Source organism: Phaethon lepturus, unplaced genomic scaffold, assembly GCF_000687285.1.
Source record: "Phaethon lepturus isolate BGI_N335 unplaced genomic scaffold, ASM68728v1 scaffold5032, whole genome shotgun sequence".
NCBI classification, from domain to species: domain Eukaryota; kingdom Metazoa; phylum Chordata; class Aves; order Phaethontiformes; family Phaethontidae; genus Phaethon; species Phaethon lepturus.
Genome location: NW_010524311.1, coordinates 33,166 through 57,172, shown reverse-complemented (window position 1 = coordinate 57,172; position 24,007 = coordinate 33,166). Strand labels below are relative to the sequence as shown.

At 38.9% G+C, this 24,007-nt stretch overlaps 1 protein-coding gene across 1 annotated transcript in view; it reads right to left on the bottom strand.

Annotated features, from left to right (window-relative positions):
• Nucleotides 1–10,750, bottom strand: part of PDE10A (phosphodiesterase 10A) — a 107,189-nt gene extending 96,439 nt beyond the window's left edge. Inside the window, exons 1-2 of the mRNA XM_010282419.1 lie at nucleotides 10,705–10,750; nucleotides 7,581–7,709 (exon numbers count right to left, since the gene is read on the bottom strand). Coding sequence (XP_010280721.1) covers nucleotides 7,581–7,709; nucleotides 10,705–10,750 — 175 coding nt within the window. The remainder of the gene's footprint in view (nucleotides 1–7,580; nucleotides 7,710–10,704) is intronic.
• Nucleotides 10,751–24,007: the final 13,257 nt, after the last annotated feature.

Genomic DNA, 24,007 nt, shown 5'->3' with positions numbered 1-24,007 from the left:
TCTAGCCAACATTTCCCAAGTCAATACTTTTACACTTGGATTAAAAAGCTACTGTCCCATAATAGTTAGTGACTGTTCCCTTGTTCTTATTTATTGCTTTCTCAGCTTACAGACCATGGGAATGCTCCTACTCCATTTTAATGCAGGTAAAACAGGTTAGCTTACATCGCCATAAATATTTATTATTAAAAAGTGTTGGCTTTGTGGGTATACAGTCTCCACACGTATGATCAGAATGGAGCTTCTCCATCAATTAGTGAGAGATTTTTTTTTTCTTTTGCTTGCTTGATGCCATGTACAGAAAGGAAACAATCTGAAACCAAAGAGCAGCGGAGCCAGACAACTTTAAGGAGTACTGTCTTGCATAGGAGGGAAATGGTTTTTGTATTGCATACAACACTAATGAACCCATTATTGCAATACTACCTCTCTTACACCACCCACACTTTATAGAAGATATTGATAATCTGGGAAGTTTCAAAATGTAAACTGATGAGAAACAATAAGAAAACTGGGAAACCTGTTTCCCAGTAAGACACTAAAAGAAGCCCCATGCTCTAATTTGCCTGAAAGATTGAGAAATTACAAAAATCACAGTTTGCTTACTTTCTAACATAGCTAGCAGATATAGGCAGAAAATGACTCAGTGAAGCAGGGCTTATAAATAAGGAGAAGCAGTACTTTTGAGTAGACAGAAAAAAAGTAAGAACTCTTAATTCATTCCTAACAAAAACACAACAAACATCAGTTTAAATATATGTTGAGAATAATTGCTCTAGATATAATGTGATTAACATAATTAGTTCAAGAGGGAATTCGACCAAGCAGTGACGTCTACTTCCTAAGGCCAAATGTCTCATCATTAAAGGATTACCCTCTGCAAATCTCTGACCATTTAAATAACTCTAAATATGCAGGAGAGCTCCAGAACAACAGAAAAATCACCTCCATCACCTGACGCACTCAAAAAAAGTTTTTCAGACAATAAATTCTCACATACTTCAGCAAATTAGAACAAAACAATCCAGAAACATATTCCACTAATGTACCAGGCTCATTTTTGCAGTTTTTTGGAGCTTGCTAGTGATAGCCATTCAAATAGTGAAGAATAAGATCAGTAACTTCTTCAGCGTCAAGACATATACTGAACAAAAAACATCATCACCACTTCAGACCTCAGTATTAGCTACCAAGAGGCCACTGGTGAGTATTTCTGTACTATCAGTACATAAACACAATTCTGGATATATCTGACCTATACAACCTTTCCACTAACTTTTTTTCTGCCCTAAGGAACAGCCTCACAACACAACAGAGAGAAACTTTTTTCCACTAACTCCTCCTCAATATTTTCACAGCCAAAATGAACCCAATTCTAAGCTCTTTTCTGATTAACTCAGGGAAAACAGTAAAAACCCCATTGAACTAGACACACAGGAAAGAAACAATTTCACCTTGGACAATTCCACTGACTGTTTCAGGAAATGATGCAGCGATAAAAGAGTTTTTAAAAGCAACGGCACGATACTAGAGTCTCCCCAGAAATCAGCTCCAGAATTATTCTGTACCTGTGATCGATGTGAGCCATTTTCATCATCTGGACTAAAATGGCCTCCCCATGTAGAGATTTACCACAGCTCTGGGAAGTGCCATCACTTCATCTGTCTGCCTCCGAAATACTGATACACGAACACAAACTTTCTAGACACATGAAAAATGGGAACCTCTAAACTACGCCATACAAAAGTCTACCGATCAGTTTTATCTCTGTGGAAGTAAGGACTATTCCCAATCCATGGAGGAACAGGGTCTATGCAGTCAAGCCCCCAGGTATTCGTGCAACTTTTCTGAGAAAAACATTCTCAGTAAAGACAACTTTTATCAGTCTGGATATTATCCCAGAAAAGTAGCACCTGTCAGCATCCTAACAGCTACATTGCTTCAGACAAACAAGACCACCTAGCCCAACAACTTGTGTCCAACTGGCCAGTAACTAGTGATAGGACAAGAGGAAATGGCCTTAAGTTGCGCCAGGGAAGGTTTAGATTGGATATTAGGAAAAATTTCTTCACTGAGAGGGTGGTCAGGCATTGGAACAGGCTGCCCAGAGAGGTGGTGGAGTCGCCGTCTCTGGAGGTGTTCAAGAAACGTGTGGATGTGGCGCTTCAGGTCATGGTTTAGGGGACACGGTGGCGCTGGACTAATGGTTGGACTTGATGATCTTGAAGGTCCTTTCCAACCTAGTGATTCTGTGATTCTGTGATTCGCGGACGCTGAGGGAAGAGTAAGAGCAGGGCAAGGAATTATGTCACTTGTACTGGGGGGAATGGGACTGGAGGACTCATCCTTTCGCTCTTATTTTGAGAAAAAAAACCCTCCAAGAAAGGCATCAAAATACCTAAATAGTGGTGTATGGTAATAAGAAGCATTAAGAGCTACTGCTATGGTGTCAATGGTGCAAGTCACGCATTACCCAAATCATTCGCACATTCACTCTTGCTTTTCGGCAAGTATTTGTTGCCTGCTTGGATATTGCAAACATAAGCACAGCAGGGCTGCATCAGAATGAAACAGCATGTTAAAACATCAATGAAATATTAATACAGCCTAATTATAAATCAGGGAAGTCATTAACATACTGACATATCAGCTCCTCTTGCCTAGGTTGTAGGAAATTAATGGATACAGGAAAAATCAACAGTCCATAAAAGAATGTATGTAGATTTACTTAAAAAGTCACTTCATGTTTTTGTTTAAACAACTCATGTAAGGAAGTATCAGAAAATGCTAAATATTTTGGTGATATTACATAATACATTCTGTTCTTGCTTGAATGTACAGCAGGTTACAGCACACTATTACATTATGAAGTCTGTAAATGGAAGTATTAGCATTAGGATGACAATACCTCAGACTTACCCAAAGACAATCAATCCTATTGTTTTTCAAAGCCCAGAAAAATTTATGTGGTATCTTCTTGAGGACTATAAATGCTGAATGAACATTACAACAATATCAAACTAACATTACATTAAGCAATTAATTTTAAACAGGTCAATTATGAAATTTTGAGTTTCTGTGAAGGCAGTAAGTCCACTGCACTTAAGACAGTAACTTCTGACTGTGTATAATCAGTGTCATATTGTGTACTGAATGTACTATTCTATATATAATTTTCCATTTAAACATTTTTTTTGAAATTGTATTTAAAAATTACTTAGCAACAGCATTTGTATGGCAGCAAAGCACCTTAAGTTCCCACTGTACAAAGCTTTACATGTGTTTGGCACATATGGCTGGAAGAAAATAACGTATAAAGCTGTTGTTGATGTGTCCAGATTCAGCAGCAATTAAGCACATGATCATGCACTTTGATGAACATGAGGGCCATCCCCTTAGGGAAGCGGTAACTTTGCTCCCACAGAGCAAGAGGTGATATAGGCAGCTTCCCACGTAGAAATTCTGCGTCAGTACAGCTTGTACTTTCTTCCTATACAACACCATTTAAAGGTTAGGAAAACACCTCTGAAATTCAGTATCAACAATGTAAAAGATGCACATCTGGCTTACAATCAATGTGCTTGGCCTCTTCTTATTGTGACGGTGAAGCTTTGAATAATGTAATTAAGGTTGGAGTTCGCAAATGTTTTTCTGAGAAATTTGTTGGAAGATAAGATCTATCCAGCAGAGCCTAAAACTGCCATAATCTTATGGCTCTTGCTACAATCACCTGTTACTTTTGCTTGAATGATATAGAAGACGACAAATGGAAGACATCTTGTGAGTTCTGTGAGTATTATACCTAGGCATCTGGAAGAGAAAAGATCTAGTTCCGGCAGATTAACTCTTAAAGGCCATTGAAAAAAAATCTCATTCTATCAAGATTTACCTTCAATGAATCTTTAAAGCAAGGTCATATATCTTATTAGTATACTTACACCAGCACCTCAAGTAAGATTAGATAGACAAGCAAAGGCACTTTTTACTGTATCTATATGAAGATGTTTTTCTGATCTATAAACTTCATAAAAAATCCCATGAGGCCATAATGCATGAGGTACAGACTAGACCTCAGACTACAAGTAGTAGGCTTCATCTGTAAACAAGTTTCTTCCATAGCTAATACATAAACAACTTTGAAGAAGAGTTAAAATTAACTCTGAGTTATCTAATCAGTTTCTTTAATCAAGACACACTTTTACTTGGTTAAATTTTGCTTGCAAAAAACAATCAAAAATACTTTGCACAAAAAGCAGTCCAGTTTGTTCTCCAGCTTCAGAGTCCTGCCTAACTCAGCCATATTCTGGATATGAAAAATTTAAAACTCAAGTGTTAGTTTATTATAAATAGAGTTGTTTGGAAATGCTGTGCGTGACAATACAAGGCCTGGGTGTGTTTTGAGCATGTATTTTATTGGTAGATAATAGAGTTCAAAAAGTTGCAGTGAATACTCAATTATCAGTATGAGCAGCATTCCCTCCCAGTGCTACCTTTGTCGGTTTTCTCTGATAGACTTAAAAAAAAATTAAAAATATGTTATAATCCCAGGAAGATCACCATCAACCTGTCCTGACTGACTTTCAGCCTAACATTTGCTATGATAGATACAAGATTTATCTCGTACACACTGATGACACAACTCGTTATATTTTGGGATACAGTTATACCTTAAACACTGCAGTATCTACTGATTGCATCCCTTTTTAATACGTTGAGGTTTAAAAAAAAAAATCCATCTAAAATAACTAATTCAGTGACTCTCAGTCACAGATAAATTTCAGTTCATTTAAGTCCAAATCAGACATTTCAGTTTATGTTCATGCTAATGAAATTCAGATAAACCCTGGCTGCAAGCCCACTGACTTCTGGACGAAGAGTACACACAGCTGGATGCCTATAAATCAGGGAGGACACAATTTCTGCATATAGGTTAATGACCATTCTGCGTCACCGATATGTAAGAGTACAGACACTATGCCAGAGATCTCAAAACAGCATTTTGCCTGCCTGGCAACTTCCTAATAAAAACAAAGCTTATTTTTCTGTCTGTAACACATTCCATGATGTGAACATTTGCAAAGTAGACTACACTAAAGCAAGAGGGATAGAAGAAAATGTATACCCTGATTGATGTAACATGACTTAGGCTACAGGCTCGCTTTAAGTCACCACAGATACACGCTGACACCAAAAGAATCAGTTCCATCCTTTCCCCCTCATTTCTCACTGCACCATTACTCAGGCAGCAGGATTTGTAGATAAGTAACACGAACGGAGTAAATCATCTAGCAAGTTTCATTCCTACAAAGACTGCATTCTGACAAATTAAGATGTTTTCTTACCAGAGACATTTATACGGGTATAGCCATTATCTTCCTAGGCTAACCACTATCTGATTCTCTAAATAAAATTCATTCAAATTATTCTTTTTGGCTTGGCAAGTGTAGTTTTAAATCCGGTTCTGCTTATTTTAATCTAAAAATCCAACATGAAGAAAGCCACATCTGCGTAACTGCCTTAGCCACCTTAAAGATCACTGTCAGCAAAAGGGAAGTAGTAGGGAGGGCAGAAAAACCCGCTTGAGGATAACAGATATAAAGGTGAATGATGATAGCGTAACTATAATTGCTTGACACTTTTAATTCAACAGTTTGGGGAGAGTTAGTCATAAAACTGAAGTTTTAAAGCTTAAGAAAAAAACAGACAAATCACACCATGGCAGCTATTCATGTTAAAACTTCACTAAGATAATGGTCAGCAGTTACTTTGCTTTTGTAGTTGGCTCAAAAAATTTTATACAAAAGCATATTTTCAGGACACCCCCTGAAAAAAAAAAAGAGAAACGTTGAGCAACTAGTAATAAATTCCACTTAGGAATATAAGACTCTTGAAGCTGAAATGTTCCACAAAGCATTCATTCAGTTTTAGCATCAAGATCCTTGACCAAGACTATAAACTCCATTTCAAACAAGTGATGACTTCCTACAGTGATTTCAAGCACCTTAGACAAAATTATCACCTTCACAGGAACATAGCTCTTTAAAATACATAGTATTTGTTTTTGGTAACATCAAAGTAATTTCTTCTCTTCTGTCTACAAAAAGCATTGTCGTGACTGACTTGATTCATAACACTTTTTCTGAACGCATTTGTGGATTATAACGATAGCCATCCTGCAGTGCTGCAGTGTGTAAACCACAAAAGAGGTGGTAAACAGGTGGTCTATTGCTACATACTTTTACTCTTCCATTAGGTAACCTCTTTACACCAACAAAAATGTACTGCCACCTTAGTATCAGATAGATAGTCATCACTACCAAAAAACAGAGCTGTTCAGCCTGGAGAAGAGAAGGCTCTGGGGAGACCTTATTGCAGCCTTCCAGTACTTAAAGGGGGCTTACAAGAAAGATGGGGACAGACATTTCCACAGGGCCTGTAGCGACAGGACAAGGGGTAATGGTTTTAAACTGAAACAGGGCAGACTTAGACTAGCTGTAAGGAAGAAATGTTTCACTATGAGGGTGGTGAAACCCTGGCCCAGGTTGCCCAGAGAGGTGGTAGATGCCCCATCCCTGGCAACATTCCAGGTCAGGTTGGACGGGGCTCTGAGCAACCTGGTCTAGTTGAAGCTGTCCCTGCTCATGGCAGGGGGGTTGCACTAGGTGGCCTTTAAAGGTCCCTTCCAACCCAAACTATACTATCATATATAGCCTTTTCTGTCCCTTCCCACTATTTTCTTTTTCTATAACTCTGCTGAAAACACTCAGTTGTCTTCTAGGAAGTAGCAACAGCCCCTCTATTTAGAATGGAAATCATCACCAGAACTTAAACCCCAAGCACCTTAGAAGTGAGCCACAGAGCAATGCACACGCAGAGTAAAGCCACTGGCAATTCTTGGCAATCTCCTTTTTTGCATTTTACCTGGTACATTCCAAATCACTGTTAGAACTGCATGATTCTTATGTATGCACACAATCTCACAAAATTTAAGATCATTACAAAATTTACAGTCATTGTGAAACCAGGCACACTCGTAAGGAACAGATTTCTGTGTCTAGTAAGTGAGGGATTATACTTAAAGCAACCCAACTGAAATACCTCCGGAATTCAACAGACTGCTTTATAACTCTGTGCCAATGTTCATATCTAAAATTGACTTAATACATGTTGCAAGTAGGAACTTTTGAGATGGTATATCCAGTATTTTACTGATGCTTACATCCTGCTTGTTCTGCATAATTCCAATTCACAACTTTTAGATCCACAAAGACCGAATTATATTATGAAAACATACATTAATGTAACAGATATTACAGGTTGTTGGATTAGTGTTTTCAATTCAAGATGGGGTAAACTGAACCTCCAAAATGAATGCTGGTATATTCCAAAACAGAAATGCCACAAGGCTGGAAATATTTTTCTAAAAATGTTAACAACTTCTGCCTTTCAAAAAATTGTGGAACCCAGACATAAAAATTGTAACAGTCAAGCTTTACAAAAACTAGATTTCCTTTTTAAATCTAAAAGTAAGAACTGAGCTGTTCAAAGCTAAATATTAATTGCAAATAAAAAGGACTTACCTTCCTGTCTGTTATTTTTCCTTTTTAACCATTTCTCCACAGTTTCCGCACTTACGCTTTCCGACACAAACTCATCTAGTACCTGGGGGTGAAGAGAAAGATAGGCCTTCACTTTTTCATCTGTTAAACCTGAAAGAGAGAATATTAATTGATTACATTATTGGTATGAGACTGTTTCCACTGCACGCTTCCCTTGCCTCAGTAATTCAGTTATCAGAATAAGAGTAACTGTAGATAAAACACCTTTACAATGCCTGCAACAAAAAGAAAACTCCAGTATACGTTTCGGAAAAAGAAGCAAAATTCAGAATATCAGATCCCTGACACAATCATAAACAAATGCCCAAATTCATACAATTACGTTCTGATCATAGCCTTCCCAAATCCCCCGACCAAAACCGCTGGCGGCAGGGAGGTGAACCCAAGAGTGCCGAGGCTTTCCCAGGGAGGGCAGGAAGGAAGCGCCCCGGCCCGGAGGGACTACGCGCCAGGCTGCCTCCAAGGGAACAGGCACCCCGAGTACAAAAGCCTTCGTGAGATCTGAGGGGAAGAGGAGTAACAACCGCTGTAACGACTCTAAACACGCCTTCTCCTCTTGTGTTGGGTGTATATAAACATAATCGTAAATTCACCGCGGAAAGCAGCCTCGGGTCAGCAGAAGGGAAACTCCCCTCCAAACAACACTGACCTCTTTTCCAGAGTATCCGTGCTACAACATAAGATCGATTTTCCTATTTTATGCTTTGCACAGTATCAGAACATGCTGGAAACAGCTATAGCATAATTTAAATGTTAGTCAACGACTGTAATCTAAGATGTCTTACAAATGTTTGCTATCAGAGGCTTCAGGAAGCAATAGCAGATCACAAACCAACAACTCCCGCCTGCAGAGCACCAACTGCACATGCCTCTCTCCCCACACCAACGGCACCACATCATTCCCACCACATCAGCCTCCACCAGCCCAAACCTGATGTAAAATACCCTTTCTCCTAATCCACACAGGCAGCAGTTCCTGGAGGGTATCATAGCCTCAAATTACAACATTCCCACTTAAGAGGAAGAATCTCCAGATATGGATCACTTGAATTAACAGAGCTAAGTGAGTGTCCTGATTTTCATTAGTAAAGAACAAAAGGTTCCTCCTAAATCATTACGAGCAGGAGATGATCAGCAAGTGGAGGGAACACAAATAAACAAAACCCCACTATGTTGACTGTTTAACCTTCAGTGATAGTTCATAAATTTAGATCATAATGCATCAATAAAGAAGTACATGTGCCACATGAATGGAAGGATTTTTCACCTAATAAAAGTATCGCCTCACATACTGAAAAATCAGACAAATTAATATAAATTTGTAATTTGTGCAACTAAGAAAAATATAATACCTTGAAAAAGTACTAACTTTACAGTAACAGAATTTGAAAAGAAAAGGTGTGTTCGGACAATCATTCATAAGACACTAGCGTTCTGAAGATTTACCAGAGTTAACCATCAGAAAAGCCATGAAAATGTATCTGCCTTTTAAGTTCTGGATGAAAAATGATCAATACAGGTTTGTCACAAAATGCCTGCTACTTGTCTTTAGACTGCAGACAAACACTTTTTGCTTCTAGTAAGAAATTAGCAACTGAAATTCTACAAGTGTTGATCTGTGTTTTCAGCAAAAATGACCTTAACTTTCTTCTGCATGCAGTCTGTATTCCTTGACTTCAATGGAAATACTTCCCCGATTCAAACCTTTATGTGTTGTGGGTTTTGTAATATACATATCAAAATTCAATAAAATGTCAATTTGAAATCAGACTTCAGTCTACATGTCAGGAGTTTAATTTCCATTCCAGATACCCTGCAATTTCAGCAACCTGAGGGTGAAAACTCTGCTTTAACCTTATACGGAAAAGTGATTCATGGAGCTGATAGAAGAAATCCTACAACAGTCTTTAAATTGCCTCCTTTATTTCACTAAAGGCATCTGTGCTGATATGCTTTTTCAATGTCAGATTTGTAGACGGGAGCAAGCAGACGAGGATTTACAACTACATTTGCAGAGTTGTGTTCAGTTTTGGGCCTCTCGCTACAAGAAGGATGCTGAGGTGCTGGAGCGTGTCCAGAGAAGGGCAACGAAGCTGGTGAGGGGGCTGGAGCACAAGTCTTATGAGGAGCGGCTGAGGGAACTGGGGTTGTTTAGTCTGGAGAAGAGGAGGCTGAGGGGAGACCTCATCGCTCTCTACAACTACCTGAAAGGGGGTTGTGGCGACGAGGGTGTTGGTCTCTTCTCCCAAGTAACCAGTGACAGGATGAGAGGAAATGGCCTCAGGTTATGCCAGGGGAGGTTTAGATTGGATATTAGGAAAAATTTCTTCACCGAGACGGGGGTCAGGCATTGGAACAGGCTGCCCAGGGAGGTGGTGGAGTCACCATCTCTGGAAGTGTTCAAAAACGTGTGGATGCGGCACTTCAGGACATGGTTTAGGGGACACGGTGGCACTGGATTAATGGTTGGACTTGATGATCTTGAAGGTCCTTTCCAACCTTAGTGATTCTGTGATTCTGGGAAAAAGGAATAACTTAGATCTATTTTCTATATAGATAAAAGCAGACTTCTCTGTCCTTCTAATTGTTAGTCTACTGTGTCGAAAAATACATGCTGCAACCACACACACAAAACGCACAACGGAAACCAGCAAGAACATATTGTAACTTCACAAAATGTAGCATTAAGAAAGTGTAACATTAATACAAAGTAGCCTTTTAGAAGAGGCTTAAACGTTTTGTGTTTTATGTACATTAGGGCAAAAAAGTGTTGTAAAAAGCTTGAATGTAACAGCATTTTACAAGCTGTGCATTATGGCAAATATAAAGTCTTTTACATTGTAAGCTGTACATAAGAATAAGATTTTTATGTAAGAATATGCATAGGTTCAGTGATGGACACACTTGTTCTCTTGAACATTCACATGTTCCTGAAAACTTCTGGTACATGTTTTTTTGTTAAATATTATCAATCTCTCTGTTGAGCTGTTGTAACCTTTTAAATCTGAAATATGCAAAAAAAACTATTTGAGAATTCAGAGGCACTAACTATTAACATTTAAATAAACAGGACAAAAATACTTACATCCAAGCTCAGGAACCAAAAGTTTATCATCCCAATCAGGTATCATCGACAGAATTAGAAACAAACAAACAAAACACAAGCCAATGCTGGTTATTAATTTTTCTGTTACTAATGTGTTGGTCTTAAGTATCTTGGGCAGTAAACTTTTCTACATGCATTCACGTTAGAAATATTTCTCTGCTAGACCTTTCTTTTCCCCTTACTACTATTGGACCGTAGACTAGTAGATACAGCTGCCTACGTCTACTATTTCCACAGCGCGCTCTACACAACAGGGAGCTTCCCATCACCTCCAGTGATGCCAGGACTTCTCTCTCATTCTTGTTCATCAATACTCGTATGGAGCATAAAGTATACACATCAACAGCATCTAACGAAGAAAAAGATAGTAGTGCACACATTCACAACTGCCTTGGTCTATACACTTTCTCACAAGTAGCCCAAACAAAAGCTCCCCTCACTTCTTTTCATGCATCCCCAGAAAGCATTGCCTCTTGTATCTGGAACCTGTCCGTCCTCGAACAGAGCTGTGGCAGTTATCAAGAGGGACCATCACTTGGGAGGGCTGAGCTCTGGCCGACAGCCCAGCATGCAGCAGGCCAGAAAGCACAGAAACACTGGAACGACCCGAATTCCTCTGGGAATTAACAGAGGAATCTGGCATTTGGGTTGAATGTCCATTTGTTCCATTTACACATTAGAGTTTGCCTTCCTGATTTATACAGATGTCCTGTTCAGTAAAAAAAAAAAACAAACCCCCACACCCCCCAAAAGACCTTTCTCCCTTGTATTCTTATTTTAAAGTCATAAACCCACATTTCAGCACTGATATCTTTCTGGAGCAACTGGCTATCACCATGTTTTAAGCACACATTAACTATTTGTTCTGGATTTATGATTAAATAATGAAAATGATAATAAAAATATCATGCAAAAGGACACATGCCTATCGGATAAGCTCTTCCTTTTTTCATTTCCCTCTGAACAAACCGTAGGCAAAGAAACGGCTCAGGTTGCCCGCCGCTTGTGCTAGCTCAGCAGCAACTGGCTTCCCAACCAGCACGCCTGTTTAGGCTCTCTTTGTAGATCTCAATTTGAAATGTTCTCTTTGGCTATGCCACCTGCTTTTAGAAGTTCATTCATACGCACAGAAAACATTACTCAAGGTTGATTTGGTTTCATTTTTTCCATCTCTTGGCTCTCGCTGTCCAAACAGTAAGAGGAGATACAACTTTTCGATAAATGCTGGTTTTTATGCAAGTGTTTCACTTTACTGTGGTTTTTGTATATCTCATTTTTTATAGGGTAGGATGATCTAAAATTCGCAAAGCTTAATACAAAGCAGAGAGCAGAAGACAGCCTGTTCCCCCAACACCACCCAAGAGGCAACTCCTTGATCGGTGAAAGGCCTTTTTACTGCCAGAGGGAACAATCTTTGGCAGGACATTCGTCCTGGGATGTTAGGAGTGGGAAGGGTGAATCAAACAATAGATAAGAAAAAACTGCATTTGCTTATAGTATTTCTATAAAATTATGTATCGGTGCACTCTACCAAATAAACAGCAGCCTTCTTTTTCCACTTTGCATATGCCTGAGGCTCAAGCTGTTCATTTAATTTGGCATAGCTCATGCCAGTCTATCAAAATTTTGGTTTTCTGTTTTGTGGTTGGGGTTTGTTTTTTTGGTGGTGGTGTCTGTGGTTTTCCTTTACATAACTACTTGGTTTTCAATGGAGCACATATAAGACTGTTTTGGGCCTGTTTTGGTTTTTTTTTCCTTCACAAATTAGGAGAAGTAGTTTCTTTTTCACTGAAATTAATAGCAGAAACATATATAGTTGAAGATGGAATTGTAAGTGGATTTCTTCCGTTTCTTACTTTAGTAAAATATAGAAAGTACACATATTGCTACCAAATATCAGTCCAGTAATTTCGACATAAAGTAGAAAGCCAAACGTTTGTGACAGTCTAGTTCAACAAATAACTACATTTTTTGTGGTCCTGTGATTAATACTTAAAAAACAGGCTTTATTTCACTAAGGGAAAAGAATAAAGAAACCTTTATCTGAAGATAATTTAGCAAGTTTAGTAGAGCTATTTAAAGAGGAATAGTTATTCACATAGATTCTGAACCACCACAAGAAACTATCTTTTCTTTTTATTTATTTCAACAATGTACCAGGACTAGATCATTCAGACTTCAAAAGCATAACTAGGACTTCGACTGGTTTTGATAGTACTTATACTAAAAGCCGAACAAAACCAAGAACCCTGGCACCACCACCGTCACCTTCCAACCTGCCTGTATTTCTGCGTCCCATACAAAGCTAGCGTGAGTACTGCCAGCTGCTTGCTTTAGTGGTTGCCTGGCCTGCTCAAGCCTGGATTCCCCTTTTCATCCGCTGGTAAAGCTTTCATTTCAGCAACTCCAACATTTCATTAGTAATAACATCAGGTGGAACCCTAAAAGATATCAACTGAATTCACAGAGCAATCTCCCAGCGTCTGGCATAAGTAAACCAACAGCTTCGTAAGTCAAGAATAAAATCTGGAGCACTAAAAAAAATACTAACTGAGAGAAAATGAGGGAACTTCGGTTGCAGCTGGGCATACTATGGAAGCGGATCATTTTACAGGTACTGGCACAAATATTTTTCAAGGAGCCTCATGTGAGTGAAGACAGTTTCAAATAAAATGTCTACTTGAATGACCAATGAAGAACAAAGTGTAACAGTGGACAGAGCTTATGGAACAGGAAAATTCATGTAATAAATGTGTTCATATTCACCTGTTGATTACCACAGTCCTCACAATGTCCAAGTTAGGGCTTAGGAAAGACAGAAACTGTAAACGCTTACAGAGTCTTATATGCTGCTGTCCTCTTAACATGCCACCAAAATACTCTTTGGAAAATAACTGGATATCAACACTTCAAAAAAAAAAAGTTTAAAACACTGTTACTTCTATCTTAAGGGAGAAACTGCTTTTGGAGCAGATGTGACAAAGTATACCAAACTCAGCATCCTAGAAACTCACTTTACTGGTTTAAATTGCAATGGTACTGCAAGGCAACACTGTTTTTCTACACCAGTGAACCAAGTATGTCTAGGGCTGTTCACTGACCTGAAACCAAGTGGCTTGTAACTTCCTCCGTCCTTGATACTAAGCTCTCTTGACCTCCAACAATGAAGATGAGGGAAAACTGGAACAGGAATACATGCTGACTGCCTGCTGGGAACCATCCCTTGACCCTACTCCAGAGCAATGCCCAGGACCTGCCTGGGACATCAGTAGCTGTCTTTGGCCAATGCACTGCAAAGAACCATTCTAACAATGTAACAGCATAGACACACCAAAAAATCCAGTACACAAGAATGCTCCTTCACACTGTTTTGTTTACTATCCCAGATATAGCATAGCTGGATTCAAAAATAACCTACAAAACGAGACCTCTTTCAAACATCAATTCTCAGTAATTGCTCCTTGCCTTTGAGCCAGTGTCCAACAGCCTTTCTTTAAAAAAAAAAAAAAAAAAAAATTTAATAAAGCCAAAAACAGCTTGAAAATTGTATTTTTGCTTTCAGCTTTTTATGCTGTCTAAAATATTTAAAACATTTCTTAGACATTAGACAACCTGTGTAGTACTGACTCGATTAATGGCTCTACTCTCTGACTCTTAATCCGTGTCATACTGCACTCTCCTCTGAGAATAGCTTCACTGAGCTCAGGATAAAGCAGAACTGACTTGTGAATGAGCTGAAAGAATTGAAGCCTAGAGCTACGTTTAAAAATCTGCTCCATTTAGGAACATGAATCAGTCACATCATTAACAATTCCTGCAATTTTTTCATTACTGTTATGATATTTCTTTTTTTTCTAAAACCACTAGCTCCATCAAATCTCATGATTAGGCAAGAATCTTAGTTTTCACCTCAAGTTTCTGGTTCCCAGGCTAGGGGGCATATGGGGAGGCAGGGGAGAATGGACAAAAAATTGATGAGCCAGCCTAACACTTAATCAGGGCTCAGCATTTTATCCTGAGAACGGCTGCACTCTGGCAGACTGCAGTCACTGCTTTCCTCAAAACCCTTGCAACAGTGTTTGATGCGTACGACATACTTTTTGCCCAGTTAGACAGCATCCAATGCTTTGAAAACACATTGTGAGGGTATACATTGGTCAATATAAGAAATAGGATGGATTTTATATATTGAGAAAACTTTTATTAACAAAGATCAAAGGAAATAACTATAAAATGTTGCATCTGTCAACATTTTAAAAATTTGAAAATAAAAAACAGAAACAAAACAACCAAAAAAATGGAAACAAACAAAAACCCCAGAAATTAGCTTGCTTAGTTTAATAAACAATTCTTCCCTGAAATTAGAGGGGCCACAGAGTCACAGCAAATATGGGCAAATTCATAATTTCTCCACGTAAGTAACAATATATTGTGCCACATAGCAAATCTGTAAGCCAACAGGGAAAAACAAAACAAAAAAAAAAAAATCTCATGATAAACACTTTCCAGATAAGGTATTATCTGAAACAGAAAAAAAAAAATCTTACCTCAAATACAAGTAAAAAAAGGTTTTAATATTAAAATAAATCTTATCATCTGGAATATTGAAATGATGGAGAGATGTGTAACACTTTCTCAAAATCAGCACTTGAAAATAAGTATCATACTTGGAAGAAAAAAGAAGCTTTAAAAATATCTAAAAGCAATCCAGAAGAGCTAATTTAAACACAACTTTGCCTCTGTTCTCCTTTATTTGCTCCATCTCTTTCTTACCCAAAGAGCACTTCTCTGTATCTTTCTACAGAACCTTATAAATTATATTTGTAGTTATTCTCAAAAGCATTCAAGGCATGTGTGTACATTGCTTCATCTGGATTAAGCATTAATCCCATTAAATCAATCCCTTCTTTGTTCAAAGAATCAGGATTCAAAACCACAGGCACAGTCAGTTTTGGAATAGCCTTTTCAAGTCAGACTTTTTATCTTAATCCATTTAAGTGTACAGGAATGTAACGCAACCAAGTGTCCAAACTCTGTGAAACCTGACATTACTGGTCTGGCAAAAAGCATAATCACTAACAAGAAGCACCCAGAATGGCCAAACCTCTTTTTCATTTCTCTTTCCTTGAAAAAATAATTCAGAAACTCATCTGTGAGCAGCTCCATTCACCTTTTTCGCCCCTTCTCCTCCAACTCCCGCCTGCACTGCTGAAAGGAAAACAGCGCACAGCTCTGGCATTCACAGCACAAGCAGCGAAACGCGGTGACGCGGCACGCAAAAAGACTACGCTGGCTATTTCGGTTTTTCAAAAGGGCATACGTTTGTTTCACGTATAACAAATTTTATCATGAAACATTTCGAATCTTCGTATCAAGATGAATGCTTACTTACGCCAGCCTCCAGTCACTGCATCAAGCGGCAAGCTCCGTGTACAGGTAGGTGACAGTTTCACCCACAACCGAGCACCGTCACCTGTGCAGCGGCTACAGCAGCCAGCGGTACGTGGGGCAATGTTCCAGCCAGGACACCAGCAGCACCACTTCAGTTTTACAGAAAGAAAACAAAGACCAAGGCCAAATGGAGCTGGAACACATTTATAAAGAAGGAATACCAATAACCACCTCATTCTGTATCCTGTAATTCAAGCCCCTTATTCCTGATGAAAAAGCCATGGACATATCTTTGCACCACATGTCCAGAGAAGGGCAACGAAGCTGGTGAGGGGGCTGGAGCACAAGTCTTATGAGGAGCGGCTGAGGGAACTGGAGTTGTTCAGTGTGGAGAAGAGGAGGCTGAGGGGAGACCTTATCGCTATCTACAAGTACCTGAAAGGGGGTTGTGGTGAGGTGGGTGTTGGTCGCCCAAGTAACCAGAGATAGAACATAAGGAAATGGCCTCAAGTTGTGCCAGGGGAGGTTTAGATTGGGTATTAGGAAAAATTTCTTCACTGAGAGGGTGGTCGGGCATTGGAACAGGCTGCCCAGGGAGGTGGTTGAGTCACCATCCCTGGAGGTATTTAAAAGATGTGCAGATGGGGCACTTAGGGACATGGTTTAGTGGTAGGTTTGGTAGTGTTAGGTTAATGGTTGGACTTGATGATCTTAAAGGTCTTTTCCAACCTAAATGATTCTATGATTCCATCTGAACATACCAAATGTTCGGCAATGCGTGGATATAAGTGCCTTTAGTTTCCATCAACTTCCATGGTGGTTTTTCTGATATTACCAGCATCTTGCAAGCTTGAGCCCTAGATGTCTACAGATACTCAGCTGGTCATGTCTCCCAAAATCTAGCACTCAAGAACTGCACAGTACCTACTGTCAGTTCTGAGCACTGCTTCAGTATTAAGTTAAAAAGCAAAAAGCCATGTAAGAGTGTTTATGAAAGCAGTGTTCATCAGCCAGAGGTAATAGGTCTATAGTATTTCCATAGGAATTATACATATGCTTAATGGAATAAATGAGTTCCTAATTTGAATAATCATTTTCATAGGGTATCAATACACACTTCAAATTGTCTGAATGGCATAATCCTGCACAGCACATATAGAGTTACGCCGTAATACCATCCGTTATTTGATGTATGGGTCTTTTTAAAACTCTGAATGTTACTTTCCTGGTTTGAGAGTATCTTCTCCCCAGTTCTAATTAGCACTTTGGAGTAACTCTGAGGGGTCTGTAACAAGCTTTATTCCCCTTCCAGGTGCATGATGGGACCAAATTTTGGGATTTATTTACCACTCGGCAAAAAGCTAACAAAAGGAATACAGAAATGCTTTAGGAGTTGCAAAGTGTAATCAAATTCATTTCAAATCTTTGCTTGAGGAGAAAGCTATGTATGATCTTAAAAATTCATCTTACTGATAAAAATAATTATCAACATACTTAAAAATAATACATCACACTAAAGTAAGCAAAAACTTATTTGTAAACATATAAGGAACTTTTCAGTACAACTTTAAATTACTTGCTCTTTTTATTCTCTTGAGCAGACACACAGCTGGTGTACCTTGTCTTCTGCCCAAAATACCAGTAATACTCAATTTAACAGTAATAAGTACCAAAACACAGTTCATTCGTAACTCATTATGAAAAATGTCAATTCACTCGGGACTTGCACGTACCTAATCCCTGGAAAGGTCATGTGCAGCTGTAAATTAAACTACTTAAAATCTATCAATTATACAGGTGAGAATGCCTTAACTCTTCCTTTGAATACAGGTGTTGGGACGAAGTTCTACATTTATGAGTTCTCTAATAATACCTTCCGGCTGATGTAATGTCTTCCTCCCATGTGACACCTGATCCCTGAGTAGCTCCCTATTTGAGTAAACTCTTTTGACTGAAGAGTAGTGCTGTTGTCTTCATTACCAAAGTTTTACTGCTCATTTTTTTTCAAATGAACTCCCATGAATAAAGTTCTGTAAGTCATTTATAATATATTTACCAGTATAAACTTACAGTGCTGTTCCCTAAAATGTTACTTAACTTATTCCACAAACAAGACGCGGTATGATGAAACCTCCTTTGAAGGCTACTACATGCCTGCGCCAAGTCTCACTGTTATTTTACTAAATAGGACACAAAGAACATTCTTCCTTTTGAAAGGAGCATCTCACTTCATCTTAACGCTTACATTAGTAGACGTGTCAGGACAGTTTCCCAGGGCACGGGACTCTTCTTAAATAACAACTACACACAGTCAAACAACACACTACTTACCGACAAGACCGGACACTGGAGATTTCTCTACTTTGGTACTTTTGGTCACATATTTGCACCACCACAGGTAAGGAATTGTCATTCTTTTTTAATCCCCTCAAACCTTACAGTCTTAGGAGGCTTAAAAAGAAATACAACATCCTTTACAAAATGAGAAGGTACAAAACCCAGAAAAATTTGTCACTAAAACGCTCTATTAAGAACAAACCTAACACAGCTGCATCCAGAAAGATTTGATCTGGTTCATGGGAAGCAAGCTCTTCAAGAACAAACCATGCTAGTCCAACATTTTTCTAGACATCATGGCTAAAACAAGACATACAGAAAAATACACCTCTGTTAGTTTAAATTATGTATTTTGCAGATTCTGTAACTGTACTATGCAGAAACCTGCTGAGTATATGAATGGAAAACTTCAGAGAGGATGCAAGGAGCAGGCTGCAAGGTGCTATCCTCACCTGATCTAAAGGTCAGCCATGATGTTTATGGGTTCATTTGTTTTAGGACAGATAGAAACTGTCAAGATCCTGACCTACTAAGCAAGACAAAGAGTGTCACCTCCTAGCTGTACATCAAGCCTAATAAATTAAAGGCTTAACTGGTACATATTTTTTAAAAAGGAGACATCTGATTTTAAATAAAAGACTCAGGCTGTAGCAGTTTAGCATTAGACATCATCTCTTCATAAAGGTACCTCTAGACTGAATGAGAAACATCTATCTTCTTTACCAAGTGGAATAGGCTTACTTTTCTAAATTATAACACTCTATTCTTACAGCATTTCACAACTCCAAAGAGATTTAACTCCAACTATTCATATGCACTTACAGTAGTTTCAGAAAAGTCTCTAACCTAACTCAAGCACCTTGACCAAATTTCAATACTTGCAACTAGAAAAGAAGTTTTAAAAATAAAAGCTTCCAAAAGTCTCAGAAAAAAAATCAAGTTTTGTGACAGATTCTGGCTTTATCACTTGAATGGTAAAGCGTACAACGTAACTTTACCTCAACCCCACCAGAAGTGCTACAGCAGATGTTTCAGCAATAAAGCTGAAATACAAAAAGTTAGTACCACATAATTAATCTCGGAAACTGCTTTTTTACCTTACCTTCAGTTAATACTATAAAATATAGATACAAGATGCCTCTTTATGCAAAATGAAACTTTGACTGACATTTAAAATAAAAAAAAAAAAAATAACTAATTCTTTTGTGGGGAAAAGAAAGCCTACCTTCAGACTAATTAAGCCCTGAAAGTAAAGCACTGACTTCATCGAACTGTCAGAAAGAAGTCAGAAACTCCAATTTATTTAACGCACAATAAAGGAAGAGAATTACTTTTTTTTTCTGCCACCACTTTTTTTCAGCTGTATAAATGAACAGAAGGAAAGATGATTTTTCAGAGATGCTATCTCTGCTCAATGTTATGGTGACGGATATAATGATATCTTCGTGTCAGTAAAATATGGCCTAGGAAAAGCAGTATAATTTGAGATATTTAAATGAACATGCCACTGAAATAAAAGAGGTTTGAAGTGATAATTAAATACTGTGTTACATACACTTGCACATTACAGACAAGGACACATTGTACAACCCTTACTTGCACTGGTGAACACTTATAGGAGTAGTCCTATTGACGTCAGCGAGACTACTTACGTGGGTAAGAGCTCACTAACATGTGAAGAGTTGTGCAACAAAGCTCCAAACACGTTTCATTCCACACATTGTTTCAAGCTTTGCTCCTCAACCACAAGTTTTTCCCTAATAACGTTAATATTATTTCATTAACATTACCATTCAGAAAAATACGTGAGAATACACAACTTGTTCAGTGGTATCTGTCATCGCCCAGTATTTCAGCTAAATACCAAGTCAGAGGCACACAAGAATCGCAGATTCACTGACGTTGGCACGCACCCCTAGACAACACCTAATTCACCCCCTGCTCAAGTAAGGTCAGGTACAGCAGGTTGCTCAGAGTCCTATCCGGTCCGTTTTTTAGTATCTCCAAAGCTGGAGACTCCACACCCGCTCTGGGCAGCCTGTGCCCGTGTTCAACCACCCTCACAGTGGAAAAAGTGTTTTCCTGTGTTCAGGTGGAAATCCCCACGTTTCAATTTGTGCCCATTGCCTTTTCTCCTGTCGCTGGGCACCACCAAGAAGAGCCCAGCTCCATCTATTTTACTTTCCCCCCAATAAGGTACTTGCACACACTGGTAAGATTGCCCCGAGTCTTCTTTTTGCAGGCTGAACAGTCCCAGTCCCAATCATCTTTATGGCCCTTCACTGGACTCACTCCGCTATGTCCATGTCTCTCTCGGACTGGGGAGCACAGAACCAGACCCAGCACTCCAGTTGTGTCTCAAAGGACTGGGTTGAGGGGCAGGGCCACCCCTCTCGACCCACTGGCAACAATCTGCCTCACGTAGCCTAGAATGCTGTTGGCCGCCTTTGCTGTGAGAGCCCACTGCTTGTGCAGGTGCAATAGAAAGGAATTACAGGACCCGATGCTCAACAGATTCCCACTTCCAAGCAGGTGAAATAAATGGAAATACCTTCTACTGACTTGGATGTTGGCACAACAGAATGAAAAACAACATGGGGTTGCAGCTTTTCCACAGGCTTCCACTGGTGTGGCAACCCTCTACTCACGCAATCTCATCTGGCAAAACATCTTCCATCAATACTATTTTAGACAAGAATTCAAATAATCTATCTGTTACTATTTTAATATTTCTTGTTGGCAACCACAGTAAAACAAAGACGCAGTGTTTCAGTTGGGCCCCTAGTTTTTATTATAAAGCTTAAGAAAATGCCACAGAATTCAAGGTTAGTTTCAAAAATTGAAAACGAGCAGCTGCATCGTTTCCCTGCCCTCCTCCCCCCTCATCATCTCCCCACCCTCTTTTGTTTGTTTTGGAGACAGTGTAGCTCACTAACATGTGTTCACCTCCAAAAAGGATCCTTAGAAGAAAAAAAAAAGAAAAAAAGAGGGGGCGGGGAGAAGAAAAGTTGTAAAGAGCAGAAGTGAAAAGGAAAACGAAAACAGGAGAGATGGAAACTAAGAACTTGTGTTTGCATAGGATTCAGGAAAAACCTTAAAAAAAAAAAAATCAGTCTACATTCCTGCATTCACAGGATGCATGTTCTGCGTTGTGCCTTTGCTACACTGCTTTATATAAACTTTTCACTGGCAAGGACAATGAAGTACTCAATGAGAAAAAAAATTCTGGTAGAATCGCTTCATCTTTCAATGAAATTCAGCTTTGTAATAACCTGATTTTATCTAAAGCCTACTTGAACTTGGCCACTGGCTACATTCAAAAACCACTGTAAAATTATGAAGATGTCCATATAAGACAAACATTCTAATACAGTAAATGAACGCACATTTCCACAGGGCTGGTCATAATTTTCCACTTCAGTGTGTTACAGTCCAATTTCTGTCCAGCACACTGACCGACCGAAACAGTTCTCATGAGACTGTCATAGGCCCAGTACGATACTATATAATGACAAAACAAAAATTCTAAAAACATACCTAAAAATCACATTGATAGCACATAAACAGATTGATCCACTGCCAAAACTAGCCAGTTAAAAGATGCATATTAAAATATCCAACAAGAGAAGTAAACAAAAGAACTTCAAAAATTTCAGATCAGGAAAAAAAAAAAATTAACAAACAGGTAGCTTTCAACAGTTTTAAACTCCTTCAGATTCACTCTGGTAAAGACTCCAAGGCTGCAGCTCCTGTAGGCTGGAGAATATAAATTTTAATACTAGCCAATTTAACTGACAGTGACATGAAAGATCTGGAGAAAAACCCAGTGCACCCAGATAACTAAAAAGTGACCCAGTCTTGCACTGCAAGAAAAATGGCACCAGGAGGTCTCTCGAGGATATGGTATCAATGATAAAAAGGAGTCATAATGACAGTACATTACTATTTTTCCTTTAGTACCACTGTCACATTATTTTACAGAGTAACGCCTCAGTAAATTGGTGAACAGCAGTTTTGGGAACTTAAATAGTGCTGGCACTTTGTTCATGTTACTTCACGAGCTAACGAACGTACCTGACAGTCAAACTCATCTGAGTCCCCTGGCTTGTCTTTCCAGCAAACAAGCAACGCTGGAGTGCTTATGTTCAAACAACAGTGTCACACATACGGTAACTTCATTGCGAGATAGCCAAGTATACTGAGGGCCGTAAACACAAAATGTTTTCATAAGTAAGTTGAGCGGGCTTAGCATGACAGCAGCTGAGGAAATGTTAATCCGTATGTATTTTTAATTGGGGTGGGAGGCAGAGAGTAGTGAAAGGAATGAAAAAAGAAGCAAGCAAAGGGCTAATGAAAAAGCATCGACTCAAAGTTTTCAGGCACAGCCGTCTTCTCTTGTGATAGGCAGGCTCAAGACATACTGGGTATATTATCAGCAGGAAAAGGTCACAGGGCTCCATCCGTGACCACTCTTTCATCATGGATAAACGGGCAGAGTAAAGCTGGAAGAAAGCACAAATTGAAGACAGAAGTAAACTTGAGGGGCATGAGGATGAACACAGGTCAGAAAGAGTACAAAGACTGTATTCAGGAGGTATGAGAATGAACCTTCTGTGTGGGTACGCACCACACAGAACTGGAATGAGGAATCTACAAGAAAACAAGTTCAAAATTAACCAGCGGAAAAAACCCACCAAAAACCCCAAAGTAACAGCTTTTGCCACAATCAAGTTATCCTGTCTACCTGTGTGAACATTTATGTTGTAGCAAAGAGTGGGCTGTATGAGAGTGGGAATAAGCAGCCAGTGTTGAGGGAAAGCAGGATGTCTTCTTACAGAAACATTGTCATCTCCACTGGTTTACAGTGATTGCAAATTACAGCCTGTAACATGGAAGAATAAAAGCATGCCAACTGAGAAGCCATGTAGCTACACTTTAAGTTTTAAGTGTAGATACCATACAGAAAAGATCAGCTAACACACATTTTGGATACAATAAACAAGTAACTCACACCACAGCTTGTTTGACAGAGTTTGAATCTATTGTATAAAGACATTACAAAAAAATGCCAAAGATTACTGCATGTTTCCTGCACATAGAACTTGAGCTGTTCAGCCTTTCTGGACCACAAAAACAAGCAGATGCAGGAAGAAAAAGGGTTTTCTGATCATTTGCTCAATGTACAACACTGCCTTACTTATTGCACATTGTTGCCATGTCAACAATTGTAAGAGCAAGCTTTTTTATTCTATGTAGTCTACTCTATGAAGCTCTTTTGAACTTTTTTTTTCCTTATAAAAGGAGAGGTCTCCTAACCTTGAAAGTCTCATTTGAAGATACAATATATGATCCCTCTTTTATAAACATAATAAATACGATTTTTTTTAAAAACTGATGGAAACTGTGCAAGGAATTGCCTTAACAGCCTTGGAAACAAAACCTCTCCAGACACCTGTAACACAAGAACACGACAATGCAAGTGACTCTACAATCACCTGATTTAAAAGGGTCATTTACAAGTGTGAGAGCAAGGCTTGCAACTCTTGTTCAATGA